General features: G+C 40.5%; 1 protein-coding gene across 1 annotated transcript in view; it reads left to right on the plus strand.

Annotated features, from left to right (window-relative positions):
* The window catches only part of DMD (dystrophin), a gene marked incomplete in the record, with an annotated part of 2,117,027 nt that overhangs the window by 1,901,731 nt on the left and 197,160 nt on the right, over positions 1–18,136 (plus strand). Inside the window, 1 exon segment of the mRNA XM_018043695.1 lies at positions 2,176–2,237. Within this exon segment, the coding sequence (XP_017899184.1) occupies positions 2,176–2,237 (62 nt within the window).

Below are 18,136 nucleotides of genomic sequence, written 5' to 3' on the forward strand. Positions count from 1 at the left end.
CGATTGAAGATGCTCCAGTCCTCCCACACGTGGTGGAGATGGTGTGTTATAATTACACAGCGTGTGTAATAAGAGCCTGTACGTGTGGACACACGTGCTTTCCCCCTCTTCTCCCTCCCTCTCTCCCTAGGGCTCACATATGATGGCCATAGGAAATGGCAGAGGCCTAAATGCAGGGTGGGCTCCATAGCAGGTAATCTTTCCTTGCTGGGTACTTGTGTACAGAATTGGTACATGGTCTCGTTCGGAGCTTTAAAAAAAAATGCTTGAGAATAAGCAACACTTTTTTTCTCTATGAAGCTGCAAGCTGCAGCCTTCTTGTGCTGTGCATATAAAGTACCCGTCCCTCCCACCCCTTCTACAGATCATAAACCATTGTGGACATGGGGCTTTCTAAAACTCCCTACAGCATGCGCTGTATCTTTTTTCTTGCTCTGCAAGACTTGAACTCTGCTCTGCTACATTCGCTCGGCTGAGAAGCCCCTGTCTACTCCTCACATGCAGATTGCCTCTGTGGAAAAGTCAAACAGAAATGGACAGGTGTGGAAGAGACTGAAGCAGCCCTTCAGCAAGGAACCCTTTCTTGTAGGTTTCTTTCACTGGCCTTCACCGTTCAGTTACTGATTGGGAAATATCAGAGGGCTGGTCTCTGAAGTTGTACAGCTTGGGGAACTGCCATACATCTTTGTGTCATTTGTGATTGTGTTATATTTAGCAGACCACATAAATGTTTCTCCGTTTTGCATATCTTCTGTAAAACAGAGGCAGTACATATTGAGCATTGCTTTTGCCCCCATGAAAGGTCTTAAGGTGTGGCTGACTTACCACAGTTGGATCCTCACCTCTATCATAATCAACTAATGAAAGCTTTGCTTTCAAGGGGCAGTAATTTGGGAAATCCCGTGAACAGAGGAGCCTGGCAAGCTACAGTCCATGGGGGTCACAAGAGTCGGACACGACTGAGCGACTAAATCAACAACTTGGGGGCGCCACATAATAACAAAAATGACCACATATTGAGTGCCAGAAGGTATCAGTCACTGACCTCTACTAATTCATCCTTTAACACCCCTAGGTGAGCAGGGCAGCCCCCAATTTCACAGCTAGTATGCCACAGAGGCAGAGTCTAATCCTAAGATTTAATACCTACACTTGACTTTGTTGGCCTCCGCAAGCTCCTCTTTCTGTGTGCAGCCTCTGTGTTTTCTGCTCCCCTTCAAGTGTCCACATTTAAGCCATTTCTCCTCTCTCCATCTGCCCCCCACCCTTTTCCCTGAAAGATGATGAATAGGCTGCATTTTACTGCATTTTACTGTATTTTACTGCATCAAAGGCCAGTCAGGTAATCCCCCAAAACTGGAAATATGATGCTGTGGTGATTTATGTAGATGGTCCAAAGTAAAGGAAAAGTATATGTAGTTATCTCTCCTAGGTTTATTCCCAGAATCGAATGCGGAACAAAGGTGTTCTGTTCTTTTTGCAGCAGGAGCTGATAGCTGGCAACCACATTTACCTAAACTTCAAGAAATGGAAGGGAACTGTGAATGCTTCATTCAGGCCCAAGTAAACATAGGCAAAGGTGCAGTGGCGTAGTGAGCGCTGAGTCAAAAATATATTCTAAAATAATGGGAAGAGGGAAGATATGATCTGTGAGTCGGGCAATGGATAAACCCTAAGCTGGCATCATCATGGAGATGAGATCTGGATACGGAGAAGAAAGTAAGGGAAACATGTCAGGGGCAGTGAGAGCAAGTGAGAAGCGAGGCGACTGATTTCTGAAATTAATGTCCAGTATCTCTTTGACAGAGTTAAATAACCCTTGTCTGTGTCCTTTCAGTATGTTCCGAGTTGGATGGCTGAAGAAACCCTGATTTTCAATTATTGATTACATATCCAGGCCCTTTTCTGATAACAGAAGTGCACCCGACATGTGGGTGCAAAAAATAAACAAATGCTGGTTACAAAATCATGATCATATTGCTTTTCCCATTGAAAGCAAAGGTAGGGGCCTTTCTGTTGTAAAATAAACATTTGTCAGTACAGGATGGAAGTCCTTTGAAGTCATGAAGCCAAATGATCGAAAAGCATTTTGTGCCTTTTTTTTTTTTTTGGTCTCTCTTTTTCTCTATCACTCATTCTAAATTCTAAAGTCTCTCTTTGTGTTTTATGTTTTAGCCACGAGACCCAAACAACTTGCTGGGACCATCCTAAAATGACAGAGCTCTACCAGTCTTTAGGTAAGGACATGGCCATCTTTCCTCCAGATGAAATGACAGATGACTCATAGGATAAAGTAGTTTGTAGTGTGCAAGCCATTTGTTATCTAAATATATCACTGTTCTTTTAAGGAATGAAAAACAGCAGCACCTTTCTCTTCAAAATTGACCATTAGCTTTCTTTTTTTCCGAGGTTGGTTAAAAATAAGTTTTATGATTTCATTCATTCCTGAAAATTCAGTGTATCTGAGCAGGTTAAAAGGCCTTACTAGTTTTTTTGTTGTTGTTGCTTAAAAGGATGGGAAAAAAGTACTTGCAATGGATGGCAGTTTTTACCCCCAAAGGAAGAAAACTGTTTCAAGTTGTTCTGATTGATTTCTTCCTTGTGAAACCAAGAAAACACTTTTGCCAAACCATGAATGTTGTGTCAAGGAATTTTCTGCAGTCACTCCAGTGCTCATAATCCTAAGCGCATCAGGTTATTAGCATGTACATTTCAATGATTTGTCTAGATGGCTTGTTTTGTGTTTGTGTGAGAGCCTGGCAGCACCCACCCTTCCCATAACTTGGAATTTTTTGAACAGATGCACAGCCTCCAAATAAGGGTGAAACATCAGTCTTTTTAATGCTTGATGAAAGTCCACTCTCTGCCATTTTTGATCCCTCAGGAATAATCTGAACCGAATCCCCTCACATTGTAGCTAGTTGTTGTTTTAATTAAAAATCGCCATGCCTTCTCTACTACTAAACATTTTTAAAGACTTTTTTGTGAGTAGATGTATTTACAGACTGAAATGCACGAGGTGAACTCTTTGGGTTTTAAGTTTTGTGAGAAAACCCATGGGAATCGGGACACTCAGACATATATTTTTCACGTGTATGTAGCCATGTACCTGTGTGTAGCTCCTACTGCCCTTCTGCCATTGGTTCCCTTTGGTTAATGAATTCCAGCTATGAAGACAGGGCGTGGGGGCTTCCCAGGTGACTCAGTGGTAAAGAATCTGCCTGCCAGTGTGGGAGCCATGAGTTCGATCCCTGGGTTGGGAAGAATCCCCTGGAGGAGGAAATGGCAACCCACTCGTTTCCTTGCCTGGGAAATCCCATGGACTGAGGAGCCTGATGGGCTACAGTTCATAGGCTCGCAGAAAGTCAGACACGACTGAGCGACTGAACATGCACACATGAAGACAGGGATAGGAGATATTAGCGTCTCCCCTGCCCTGATTGTTTTCCTAAACTTTTCCAATAAGGACCTACGATGTAGCACAGGGAACTCTGCTCAATATTCTGTAATAACCTAAAATAATATATAGTTATATGTATAGCTGAATCACTCTGCTGTACACCTGAAACTAACTCAATCTTATTAATCAACTGTCCTCGGATATAAAATAAAAGATTGAACATAAAGAAAAATATAAATGATAGAAGTTCCTTCTACAAAATCTGGAAAAAAAGCCAAAGTGTGTGAAAGAAAAGTCACTTAAAATTCTACTAGCCAGAGATACTCAATACAAGTAATATGTCAGCCTAGTCTCACAGTAAGAGTGTGTGTATTTGTGTGTGTGTGTGTGTGTGTGTGTGTACAGGCACATATGCACACACACACACTTTTAAAAACAGAAAGAAAATCGGGATCAACTAATCTTCAAGTGCTGCATTTTCAGCCCCTGCAGAAGGTTTCTGGCTTTTATGCTGGATTGTTAAGACCACAGGTGGAAAACTTGAATGCTTATGTTTTGGTAAATGAGAGAATGAGAATTCATCTGAAGTAGACAGTGGCTGTGCTGAGGGAGCTGGTCATCCTAGCTCAGTGCTCTCAAGACTGGATTTTTCAAGACAAACTAGAAATCTTTCAGTAAAGAGCTTATTCAAACTGGACCTACTGATTATAACCTCTGGTTTACAGGGGCTCAACCCGCTTGTAATTTTTCCTGTTCTAATCACAGTGATCTTTAGTTATAAAATTTTAATTTACTTTTATTTAAAAATGAGGGGGACTTCCCTGGTGGTTCAGGGATTGACTCTGACTACCACTGCAAGGGGCATGAGTTTGATCCTTGCTCGGGGAACTAAAATTCCATATGCACAAAAAGATGAAAAATTATAATTATTATAGAATCAATACTTGTTCAAATTTTTAAATGTTTAAAAAATACAAATAAGCTACCAAAAAAAGAACAGATAAATCATCTGTTACCCACCTCTTAGCTAACTAATGTTTAACCATCTAGCAGGTATCCTCAAAAATTTCTCTCTATACATACATTTTTATAAAAGTTGAATCATTCTTTTTGTAATCATTTTTTATTCACCTAAAGGAAATGTACCTCAGCCATCTTTCCATTTCATTGCATTGTACGCTCTACCAGCTTACTTTGAAGTACTCTGCAATGAGAATTCACAAACATGGTTGATATAGAGCTAATTATGAACTCTCAGTGAAGAGGTGTTTGCATCTTCAATCAGAATTAAATATGCTTTTTTATCACCATATTTCTAAAGTTGTCTCAGTAGCTTGATCATTCAAGCTGGTAATCTGGCATGGTTAGTAACCCTGGGCAAATCACCTGACTCTGGAAGATAATGTTATTTTACAGTTGCAGGGAAATTTAGAGTTCATTTGTTAACAGACTTATTCTTTGATGAAATCAACTTAATTGAGTTCATCTACATGGAATAAAATGCTGCCATCATAAATATGTGGTCAATTCCACCACCATTCATTCCCCCCATTTTTGAAATTTTGTGTTTTGCCCTCCTAACAACAAACATCTTGGAAATGAACGAAGTGTTGAAATTTGATTTTCAGCTTTCAAAACTTACATTTTCAATATTTTTGTTACAATCACATATTTCCCAGGCTTTTATTCAAATGGTAACACGTTACATAGCATCTTCCATTTATTGAGAGCCTTCTGTGTGTGCTGCACATGGAAATGGATGTCAGCAACCATTGTGCCTGGTAAAGGGTGTCAACAGCCTTCTTTCACAGGGTGGTGAGGTCAGGTACAGAGAAACCATGCTCCAGGCTCAGCAATAAAGAATCTGTCTGCAATATGGGAGACCTGGATTCCACCCCTGGGTTGGGGAGATCCTTGGAGGAGAGCATGGCAACCCATTCCAGTATTCTTGCCTGAAAAACCCCCATGGAAAGAGGAGCCTGGTAGGCTACAGTCCATGGTGTCACAAAGAGTCAGACACGACTGAGGGACTAACACTGTACTCTACCCTGGCATCCACCCCAGGTCTTCTGTTACTGTTTGCATTGACCTCATTTATTTTATTAACTTATGAAAGTATGTCCTTGTAGGTTACCATGCACCTGCTACAGGTAGGGTTGACAGTTTTACCTATGGGTAGACAGTTATTTGAATGGTATTTCTGGAACAAACCATTCCATTTCTAGAAATAGTATGGCGGATTCCTGGACAGTGGACACTCTTCCTTTCACTGTTGCCAGGTACACATAGAGTGATTGACTTAGTAGTTTGTTGGGTGTCTACATTCCTGAAATAACCTATAAGATTAAGTACCCTTACTACCCTTGTTGTTTTGTCACCCAGTCGTGTCTCTTTGTGACCCCATGGACTGTAGCCTACCAGGTTCCTTTGTCCATGGAATTTCCCAGGCAAGAATACTGGAGTGGGTTGCCATTTACTTCTCCAGGCAAAAATAGCACCAGAGCATTAACTGATGGAAGGCTATGGGATTGCTCAAAATGTTAATCTTGCAGATCTCTACTTAGTAGAATTCTTAGGTAATTTTCTTTTTCATTCTTCTTTTCTGACCTTCCACAGTAAGTGTATACTATTTACAATACGATATTTAACAAGAAAGTTTTCTTCATCTGTACTATCTATCCCTTTCCTTAGAGTCCCTAGGGTTCTAATTCATTAACCAATGAGAACCTGTAACAGACAAGCAGCAATAGTCACTTATACACCTTCCCCCACATCATACATACATAGACAAAATTTAAGTCCTGATTCCCCATAAACTTTATCAGATAAATTTAAACACAAAGAGATCATCTCATGTGTTGTTAGTCTCTAGATATATCCATTCATAAAAAGTTGCCTTAAAAAATTGAGTAGTAAAGAAGATAAGCCTAGCTTATTATAAAAAAAAAAGTGAAAGAATTATTTTCAGGTTATTTTCAACAGATCTAAAATGGCTTTTTTGAGTGAGTTTTCATCAAAGGTTAAAAATATTGTGTTTTCCCCTTGGTTTAAACTGTGTACATGTTTAACAAATTCCAAGTTATGAAGGAAGAAATTGTCAGGTTCCCACACAAACACAACACAAGGTATAGTAAAATACTTTAAATGTTCACAGTGGTGACCTGACAATCATTAGGAAGTGGAGCATTGGAACGGCTCCAAAAATTTTTATACGCAACATTAACGGTTTGGCAAAAGCATTGTTTTGTTTGCACAAAGAAATCAATAAGAACAACTCAAAAAGCAGTTTTCTTTCAGTATATTTCTCTGACTACCCTGAATGTGGTGGGGTGAGTGGTATATTAAAAAACAAAATTTGCCTTTTTTTTTTTGGCATGGCCTTATTATCCTTATCCTTAGAATGAGGGTATTGGACCAAAATGTTGAAGAATTTTGTTTTTCTCTTGCTTTGGGCTGAGTGGGTCACGTTGTTTCCAAAACTTGTTGTGATTATAATTTTCAAGAAGTACCTTTGGCTGATTTTGCAGATACATGGATTTCTAAAAGTTTAAACACCCCTATTTTTAAAAATGCACATTCTTGGCAAAACAACCAATAGGAAGAAGATCCTGTCACCTATTCCTGTCTTACAGGCAAAGTGAGGGCGAGCTGCCACCCTCTAGTAGGGAGGCTCTCTGGAAATATACCTGTTGGGTCCTCTATTTGCTGTTGAGAGGCATATTCTTCTAACATTTCTTAGACATAATAATATGTTCCATTCATGAGGTGAATTTCAGGTTTCCACTAGCATCTTTACAAATGGAATGGCAAGAGTGTTGTTCCAAACGGTTATCTTGGTGATTTAACACCTAAAGCTCTTTAAGGCTCCAAAAGACATTTTTAAAAATCAGTAGATGTTAGGTAGTAATATGCTCTGGAATTTATTTTGAAATACTAATACAATATTGATTTATGTAAAGTGCCTCTCTATGATGAAAAGCCTGTCATTTTCTCACAATTTATGTCTAGGTTCTTAAGTTCATCACTGAAATGTTAAGTAAACATTTTTTTAAAGAAAGCATTCCATCCCTAACAGACACAGAATAAAAATACTTTCAAAATGTATTTCTTAGTCTGTCTTATTGAGAGTATATTAATTGTAAATACAATAAAATCTTTATGTGGTCCCTTCCCTGGCTTCTTTCTGCCCTATAGTATGAGGTGTTTACATGGGGCATACCAGCAGTGCAGCACAGGAATAGCAGTTTGTAAAGGAGACATAGGTTTAAAAAAAACAGGATAATGTTAAGAAAGAATCAGGAAGCTTCAGAAAGTTAACCGATTTAATTTGCAGCCATTTATTAAAATCTAGATGTGGCGGATGATCTGACATTTCTTAACCCAATTGCCTTTTCCTTTTTTGAAGTTCTTTCACCACCAGTTTTTTTCTAAGGGGAAAAAACCAATTCTAGGGGAATTGGTTGCCTTCTTTTTCTGTGGGTCTGGCATTCTCTAAACCTAGCCCCTCTTAGCTGTTGCCCCAAGTCTGGAGCCCACTTTGCATGATATTCAACCAAATGATGCAGAATCTCTGTTTTCAAAAATAGACTTATAACTCTTTTAGGAATTCTTAGGAAAAGTGGTCTTAAAAACCCTTGTGATTTGAAGGCAGTCCATCAGCATGTGGCCCCTAATGCCTGAGAAGAACTTCAGAGCATTCAAGTGAGGACTCAGTTCTAGGGTCTGATGGATCTCAGGCCAGTGTGATTCTTCAGCAGCCCTAGTGAAGATAGTCAAAAGGCTAAGAGGTTTTTCAACATGAATCAGTATTGTCATTAATAAACAATTGTAGCTGCTCATATAGAGTTGATTCCCAGGTGGCTCTGTGGTAAAGAATCCATCTGCCAGTGCAGGAGATGCAAGAGATGTGGGTTTGATCCCTGGATCAGGATGATCCCCTGGAGAAGGAATTGGCAACCCACTCCAACATTCTTGCCTGGAGGATTCCATGGACAGAGGAGCCTGGCGGGCTACAGTCCGTGGAGTCACAGAGAGTGGGACATGGCTGAGCACGCACACACATTCAGCACATAGAAACTCTGTCATACAAATCTTACAGCTCTTTCCTCAGATTACCAAGAGGAAGAGAAATGAAGTTAGTGTATTCTCTCTCTTTTGGTAGGCTTTCTCCATTCCATTAAGTATTCCCTCCTGAGGATGCTCTGGCGAGTAGAACTCTGATTGAATTCCTTCTGCACAAGGAGCATGTCCTAATGATTATCTCAGCATATTTTATAAACTCAACTGTACTCAACCTACTCAAGCTACTCAATATTTTGCATATTCCTTCTCTTGTCTCTATTTCTTTAAGTATCATTAAGGATTAAATCTTCTGTCTTTGGATTTTATACCATAGCACCTTGAGCTGGAAAGAATATCTCAATTCAGATCCCCGCTTGACTGTGACCTTGAGCTGGTCCTTTGCTTTCCCTCAGTCTCAGATTTCTGACTTACCAAGTTGGGCAGCAACCTTCCATGTCTAAATGTCTGGGTTTAATTGAACTTCTGGCTGGGCTGGGTTTGGCTCAGCCTTATGCACGCTGTGCCCAACTCTCCAGGCCTCCTTCGTGGCCACCAGCCTGGAAGATATGAATAATAAGAGCATTGAATGAGTAGTTATTGTACTTCCATCTTTGTAGGACTTTACAGTGTGCAAAGACCTTTTGAAAATAACTGTATGTAATCCTTAGGCAGCTATAAATTAGGTATATAGCTGGCATGTGAATTTTCTGTCAGTTTCAGGTCTTCTGTCCTGCCATCCACTTGAGTAGGCTCCTGATTTTGATTTGGAAAATAATGCTGCCATATGAGTAGATAGGGCCACAGTTTCATTCTTTCTGTCTTAACTTGAGCAGGCTGAGGCACAAAACTTGCTTTGACTTATTCATACTGACATATAGGTGGAAGATAAGGAACCAAGTCCAGAGCACACACTTTATGGCTCCTAGTTCAGTGTTCTCCAAGGAATATCCATTACTCGTAGCATGATTTATCAAACTGCTTTATCAGCATAATTAAGCTATGGAATCTCAAATGACGTTCTTTATTCCCTAGCTGACAAAGTTAGCATGGGAGATTTACTCAGATTAGCAAAGTAGAAGGCATAAGACATTAAGGCTGTTATGAATGGTCTTCCTTCACTTCTATCCTGCTTATAAAAGAGAAAAGAAAAATAATCGGCTCTTTTAACTTCAGTTAAGATCAATTGATCGTCCCCATTTGTAAAATAGAAATGTAATCTTAGAACCCGAATTTATGGCATTTTAATGGGATATCCTTTTATAATATTCTTCTTGTTCAAATAACTTGATTTAAAGCTTCTAATTGAGGAACCTAAATGCATAGATGTTTCTGAATTGCATCTTCCAAGGCTTATTTCAGAAGGAAACTCAAAAGGATTCTCTTTCAGGCCTAGACTGGTTTACAGTTGTAAAGAGCTGCCAAAATTGGGGTAGTTTACTGGATTTAAATAAGAGGAACGTTAAGGTTACACCTGCAGCTGTAAAAAAAGTGCTGGATTTGGACCATTTTATGTAGCTGGGTCTGCAGAAGATAGTTTTTTTGCACACAAAGTAAAGGCATCTAAAAACGTGTCAACTCTTTTTCAGACATTGCCAATATTTCTTTTTTAAGCACAGAAGTCTGATTACCTCTGTATGTCTCTTAGGAGCTGCAGTTTTGCTAGAAAGAGATCTAAAACATTCAGGACTCTCATATAAAATAGATAGTGAGTTTTTAAAGTCCATACTCTCCATGGTAGTAATAAAGTGACCTAAAAATACTCTGAAAGACTCTCCTTCTGACATATTGGATGAGTCATTAACTTATTCTCGCTGATATTCTGCGAGAATGTTTGAGAATTGGCCATTCCACAAAGTCTTGATCCTTTGCATCACTCCAGCAGAGTCCTTGTGCCTTATTATAAATCGAAGCTTATGTAACCAGGACATATGTTACCTATGAGTTTGCATCTGTGTGTGTGCATGCCTTGGTGCCCATATATTTATATGTTTACACACATATTGTTTATCAAAGATTCATTTTGGTGGAAGAGCTTAGTTTATATTTTGCTTTCAAGTTCTACAAAGAGACTGTCAGTTTTAGAGCAATGTTTCTTCAACTGATGGACAATTTTTTTTTTTTAAACATCCAGTATGTCACGGACTTTCAGGTGGTCTTATCAAAACTGACTAGTGTACACTCATATCACGTGACTCACTGCACAAGTTCAGCCATGCTTGAGCTAGTCAGTATCTCATTCAGTGAAATGGCCCCATTAAATACACATTTGGATGTCACAGCAGTGTGAAGTTGCTATACCAGTTGCTTGACCCAGTCCCAGTTTGTCTTTTTGTGGGAAAACTGTACTTTGAGTGGCACTCTGCTAGAGCATTTCATTTTTAAAAGTATAAATGTAAACTCAAATCAAGTGTCCTTGGGAAAGGGTAATTGACACCAAAGATGAACACCTAGAAAATATTTCCTACAAGATTTTATATTGATATTTTGCCAGTTGAGTAAAATTCAGGCAAAGAATGGGATCTGTATTCTTTACCAATTCCTAGGCCTTCCTAGCAAGTTTGGTTTTTATCTGGAACATAAAATGTGGTGTGTGTACTCTCTGTTGTGTGTTGAAGTCAGTGGGGAACGGGTTGATTACACTGTGAATTAATGTCACTTAATGAGTTGAGGTTAGCAGGTGACATGATGTAGCAAGACAGTAAGTTCATTGACTTTGAGGCTGGCAAGACGTGGATCTAAAATTTTGGTTCTGCCACCGCTTCTCTGTGGCCAAACACAAAGAAGTAACAACTTTGCACCCCAGTTTTGTGATTTGTTAAATTTTTATGACAGTACTTACCTTGAGGAGCGTTGTGGGAATTAGAAAGAATATATGTACATTACAAAATGTCTGACATAGTAACTACTCAAGGAGTTATAATTACTATTGATGGTGATAATGATACAGCACTACTTACTGTTAGTTTTGTTATCCTACCTTATGTCCTTCCTTATCCAAAGGAAAGAAACATGTACAATAACTGAAGAGTAAAAAGAAAGGGGAAAGCCTGTGAAATAATGTGACATGCCCAGAAAAATGCCTGATGCAGAGGAAGTGGTGGCAGTACTGTTATGGTAGGGAGGGGACAAGGGAGTGGCTACAGAGGTAAGGAGGGATGAGACCAGAAAAAGCTTATATGACATGTTGAAGGTTCGTTTGGTTTTGTTTTACCCTGTTGGCCTCGCTGGAGAAGGCAACGGCACCCCACTCCAGTACTCCTGCCTGGAAAATCCCATGCATGGAGGAGCCTGGTAGGCTGCAGTCCATGGGGTTGCTAAGAGTCAGACACGACTGAGTGACTTCACTTTCACTTTTCACTTTCATGCACTGGAGCAGGAAATGGCAACCCACTCCAGTGTTCTTGCCTGGAGAATCCCAGGGATGGGGGAGCCTGGTGGGCTGCCGTCTATGGGGTGGCACAGAATCGGAGACGACTGAAGTGACTTAGCAGTAGCAGTTGGCCTTGCCACATGGCTTTTGGGATCTTAGTTCCCCAACCAGGGATCAAGCCCGCACTCCCTGCAGTGGAAGCACAGTGTCTTAACCACTGGACCACTGAGGAAGTCCCCCACGTGGAAGGTTTTTACACTGAGATTTTTGACTTGGATGATGGATGTGTCAGGGTCCAGTCAGAAAATGGAAACCACTTGAGTTATTTCAAACAGAGGGAATTTGTGCAGGAAGTTGGCTTCTCAGCTCTTCGATTGTTGGATGACCAAACAGACAGGACGGCACCTCTGTTGTAGCCAGGGCTGGAGGGACAGTGCCAAGAGATGGTTTCACCAGAGCCATCACCTGGAGCTCGAAGCAGTGGCCAGGTGGGACCACCGAGGGAGGGGCCGGTGGAGGGGCAGGGGGAGCGGGAGCCACAGAGGAGACAAGGCTTGTGCTGAAGACAGACAGAAAGGACGAAATAGCCTGGCCTATCCTTCCTCCTGCTCCCTCCCCCTGTGCTTCTGCCACTGACTCCCTTTGGCCACACTTGCTCAGAAGCTGGTTGTCAGGGAGCAAGAAAATGCCATTCTCTGTTGTAGCGAGCAGAGCAGGGGCGAGGTCAGAGAATGGATCTGAGAACCAGCAAGCAGATGACTAAAGAACAGGAGACCTCATGGGCCGTGATGCAGTCAGCCATCTGCCAATATGCAGAGAAGAGAAACACAGAGTCTTAAAAGCTTGCGTAGGATTGTCTGAGTCTGAAGCAACTTCGATAAGGTACTGAAAGGGCACACTGAGTTCAGAGGAAACAAGCAAAGAGAAGAGAGCCGTCAAGAAGCTGTCTGCACAGAAGTCCAGACACTAAGAATAAGCTCATACGCATTTGATTGTAGTACTTGCATTATTTATAGTTGTTTATGCTCAAGTCTCTCAAGACTAACGAATGAATTTCTTTAAAGCAGGAACTTTCTTCCTCATCTTTGTCACTAGCACCAGGCACATGGTAGCCTCTAAATAAATGTTCATTGAATGAAACCCAGTAGAGCAAGGGAAGGCAATTTTGCTGGGGAAGAAGACAGATCCCACTCAAAAAGACAGAAGGATATAGACGATGTTTTCCTAAGGCAGATGATTAAACTAGCAACGTGGAAGTCTCTGGAGAGAGAGAGTTCTTTCCAGAAAGTAGAAGATAAAGTCTCATAGTAATGAAAGTTAGGACTATCAATTAAATTGCAAATTTCATTGTCAATTTGATATCTTAGCAAAACCAGGTAAACCGCTACCCTGGAATTAATTTTGTTCTAAAAGGAATAATAATCAAGGAGCTGAGGCCCTTGAAAGAAAGTGTCATTATAGATTTGGAATTTAAATAACAAGGAAACAGTAAACACAATTGGATGTGCTGATAGCCTCAATTTTGCTTTGGTTCCTTGACTCAAGAAATACGTGAGATTGTGCCAAGCATTGTGAATCCTAAACTTTAGGACCACAGGCTAAAAATAGTATTGAAGGTATAAACATTTTTATAGTAATCTTACTTTTTTGAACGGTAAAAAACATATGTGCATTCCAAAAATTGGGAAAGATGAAGTGTAAAAGGAAACAAAAATCACTTTAAATCTCTTTGCCCAGAAATAACCACCACTTACATTTTAGAGGGTTGCTTCCAGTGTTTTCTTCTATGCATTTTTATTAATATGTAGTTGTTTGAGGTAATATGTTTATAACATTGTATCCTGTTTGGTCAGTGTCCCAAATTTTCTCTCATTCTTAAATTATTTGCGGATGTCATTTTCCAAGTTACATTTTCTTGAAATACCGCTTTTCGAAAATAATTTCTGATTTTCTAAAAATTAATTTATGACAAACAAAGCTCAAACTCCTGTTGAATTTATGGAAATAAATCTCTAAGATTCTGGAGATTTATTACAAACAGGCTTCTGAGGAGCAGGCCAAGTAAAGTGTTATGATGTCTTCTGTCCAAAAAGCTACTTAATGTATTAGAGATGTTACAGAATAAAGTCAGTGTAGTTAAAAATAGGCAGTCAGGAATCAGAAGGTTGATAAGAAAAATTTATCCTATGATAAATATAGTTTATGTATTTACATGGACAAATGTTTTTCTACCACAAATATGTTAATTGTTACCATTTTTTTGCCAAATATTTATGCTCTTGAGGTGACAAGGCAACTCTCCTTGGAAGCTTTCAGTGTTCCAGAAAAATCTTTGCCTTCTTAGCAAACACATGTAGACAGAAAGTCAAATTTATGATAAGTTCCTGTAAGTTTTATAACAGTTCAGTTCAGTTCAGTCACTCAGTCGTATCCGACTCTTTGTGACCCCATGAATCGCAGCACGCCAGGCCTCCCTGTCCATCACCAACTCCCGGAGTTCACTCAGACTCACGGCCATCGAGTCTGTGATGCCATCCAGCCATCTCATCCTCTGTCGTCCCCTTCTCCTCCTGCCCCCAATCCCTCCCAGCATCAGAGTCTTTTCCAATGAGTCAACTCTTCGCATGAGGTGGCCAAAGTACTGGAGTTTCAGCTTCAGCATCATTCCTTCCAAAGAAATCCCAGGGCTGATCTCCTTCAGAATGGACCGGTTGGATCTCCTTGCAGTCCAAGGGACTCTCAAGAGTCTTCTCCAACACCACTGTTCAAAAGCATCAATTCATTGGCGCTCAGCCTTCTTCACAGTCCAACTCTCACATCCATACATGACCACAGGAAAAACCATAGCCTTGACTAGATGGACCTTAGTCGGCAAAGTAATGTCTCTGCTTTTTAATATGCTATCTAGGTTGGTCATAACTTTTCTTCCAAGGAGTAAGCGTCTTTTAATTTCATGGCTGCAATCACCATCTGCAGTGATTTTGGAGCCCCCCAAAATAAAGTCTGACACTGTTTCCACTGTTTCCCCATCTATTCCCCATGAAGTGATGGGACCGGATGCCATGATCTTCGTTTCCTGAATGTTGAGCTTTAAGCCAACTTTTTCACTCTCCTCTTTCACTTTCATCAAGAGGCTTTTTAGTTCCTCTTCACTTTCTGCCATAAGGGTGGTGTCATCTGCATATCTGAGGTTATTGATATTTTTCCCGGCAGTCTTGATTCCAGCTTGTGTTTCTTCCAGTCCAGCATTTCTCATGATGTACTCTGCATAGAAGTTAAATAAGCAGGGTGACAATATACAGCCTTGACGTACTCCTTTTCCTACTTGGAACCGGTCTGTTGTTCCATGTCCAGTTCTGACTGTTGCTTCCTGACCTGCATACAGATTTCTCAAGAGGCAGGTCAGGTGGTCTGGTATTCCCTTCTCTTGAAGAATTTTCCACAGTTTCTTGTGATCCACACAGTCAAAGGCTTTGGCATAGTCAATACAGCAGAAATAGATGCTTTTCTGGAGCTCTCTTGCTTTTTCCATGATTCAGCAGATGTTGGCAATTTAATCTCTTGTTCCTCTGCCTTTTCTAAAACCAGCTTGAACATCAGGAAGTTCACGGTTCACGTATTGCTGAAGCCTGGCTTGGAGAATTTTGAGCATTACTTTACTAGCTTGTGAGATTAGTACAATTGTGCGGCAGTTTGAGCATTCTTTGGCATTGCCTTTCTTTGGGATTGGAATGAAAACTGACCTTTTCCAGTCCTGTGGCCACTGCTGAGTTTTCCAGATGTGCTGGCATATTGAGTGCAGCACTTTCACAGCATCATCTTTCAGGATTTGAAACAGCTCAACTGGAATTCCATCATTCCACTAGCTTTGTTCATAGTGATGCTTTCTAAGGCCCACTTGACTTCACATTCCAGGATGTCTGGCTCTAGATTAGTGATCACACCATCATGATTATCTGGGTCATGAGGATCTTTTTTGTACAGTTCTTCTGTGTATTCTTGGCACCTCTTCTTAATATCTTCTGCTTCTGTTAGGTCCATACCATTTCTGTCCTTTATCGAGCCCATCTTTGCATGAAATGTTCCCTTGGTATCTCTAATTTTCTTGAAGAGATCTCTAGTCTTTCCCAATCTGTTCTTTTCCTCTATTTCTTTGCATTGATCGTTGAAGAAGGCTTTCTTATCTCTTCTTGCAGATACATACAAATACACGTTTACCTTTAGCTAGTGAGTGGTAGCGGAAAAGGCAATGGCACCCCACTCCAGTACTCTTGCCTGGAAAATCCCATGGACAGAGGAGCCTGGTGGGCTGCAGTCCATGGGATCGCTACAAGTCAGACACAACTGAGCGACTTCACTTTCACTTTCATGCATTGGAGAAGGAAATGGCAACCTACTCCAGTGTTCTTGCCTGGAGAATCCCAGGGACGGCGGAGCCTGGTGGGCCACCGTCTATGGAGTCGCACAGAATCAGACACAACTGAAGCGACTTAGCAGCAGCAGCAGCAGTGACTGGTAGAACACACTGTCTTCCCAAAACATTTGTGCTTAGAATGATCACATGCTGTTCAAGGTTCTGTGTGACACTGTCAATTAAGGCTTGTAGCCTCTTGCTTCAGTTACATTTTCTGGCCAAGGTGCAGTTAAAGAGTATGGAGCCAATAATATTTTCCACAGCTGTTTCCAGTTTTTTCACTGCTCTAAGTAGGCCTGTGAGGAACATCTCTGTACATAAAGCCTTTCTGTATTTGATTCACTGAAGTGTAATCACCAAGTCAAAGGATAATAATGTTTTGAGTTTCATGGTCAATATACTGCCTGAAATTCTCTCCAAAAAGCCTGTGCCCATGTACATTCTTAATACAGGAAAGTACTCACCTTACATGTCCTGGCCAGTGTGGAGCATGATTTTGACTTGTGAAGTTATAAAGTAAAACCATATTGTCCTTATTATTTACACATCTTTGATTACTAGTGATCATGGTCATCTTCTTTTAAATGTTTATTCAGCCTTTCTCCTCTTTTGTGAGTACTGTGAAAGCAAAACCAGAATTTAAGCAAACCAAACTCGGCCCAACTTTTCTGACGTAATATAAGCTTTTTGTCTTCCATTGTGCCGACAGACCCTGGTGATGAGAGACTCATGATGACATCAGTACAGCTTGTGGACTATGCTTTAGCTTTCTCTTCTCCAAGCTAAATAAGCCTAATTCCTTACTCCGTCCTTGGTGGACCTATTGCCCACACATTGTGGAATTTTCTTACTCTCTGTGCCACCTCCAGTTTCTTCACTCTTTCTTGTATCTGCAGAGCCCTAAACTACACTAGTTCTGTTATTAAAGGTGTATTCGGTATGGGTCGCAGAGGAAGGTTGTCTCCTGCCTTGTGAGTGATGGAAACTCACACCTACCATTGTTATACAGTCACATGGGATTCTTTTTCCTGCACAAATATGGAGTCTTTAGAATGTTCCAGTCCTGTCTGAGCAACAGGACACAAAGAAATATTGGGTTGACCAAAAAGTTCATTCAGGTTTTTTCCATTATATCCTGTAAAAACCCAAATGAACTTTTTGGCCAGCCCAATGTAAAGAATGATCCCTGTCCATCACCCAAGCTGGGGTGAACCTGGATGGGCAGTGGACCTTGTGATGTGATAGAGAGTGGGGCGCAGCACGGGCTTTGCCTGTGGCCAGTGGAGGAATGCTTAAGTTCTTCTACATCCTCTCTGCCTTTGCAACCCAAATGATAGCCATGTTATTTTCTCTTGTCGCTGATGTAGTGGTTTATTAATCCCGGCATACACCCATTTTGTTTTCCGAGGCAAATTTAAATATCTCAACTTGGAAAGTCTGAAGGTTTAAATTCAAGCTAACACACACACCCAGAGCCTATTATTACCTGGTATCACTCTATTGGTTTTATATAGATTCTAGAAAAGCAGTATTTCAGCTTCACGAAAGACTAGACTGTCTCCTTTGGGGAATAAAGAAAAGAGAAGAGTTATAAGATACCTTCTAGACATGGCATACATGAGACAGTTACCACATACACTAAGACTATATACTAACATACACAATATCAAGGTCAAATGTACGGCACCTTATACACATAGAAAGAAAAAGACTGATAAGAATCACTGGGGAAATGATTTGGAGAGTAGAATAAAACATTGTTCTAGGAAGGAATTTTGTAAGACTTTATGTGAATTGAAGTGTAGACTTTGGTATTCCAGATAGTGTACTGGCATAAGCAAAGGTATAGTTGAGAGAAAGGCAAGCTTGTTTGAGGGCCAGTGAGGACATT

This window comes from Capra hircus (assembly GCF_001704415.2).
Source record: "Capra hircus breed San Clemente chromosome X unlocalized genomic scaffold, ASM170441v1, whole genome shotgun sequence".
NCBI lineage: Eukaryota > Metazoa > Chordata > Mammalia > Artiodactyla > Bovidae > Capra > Capra hircus.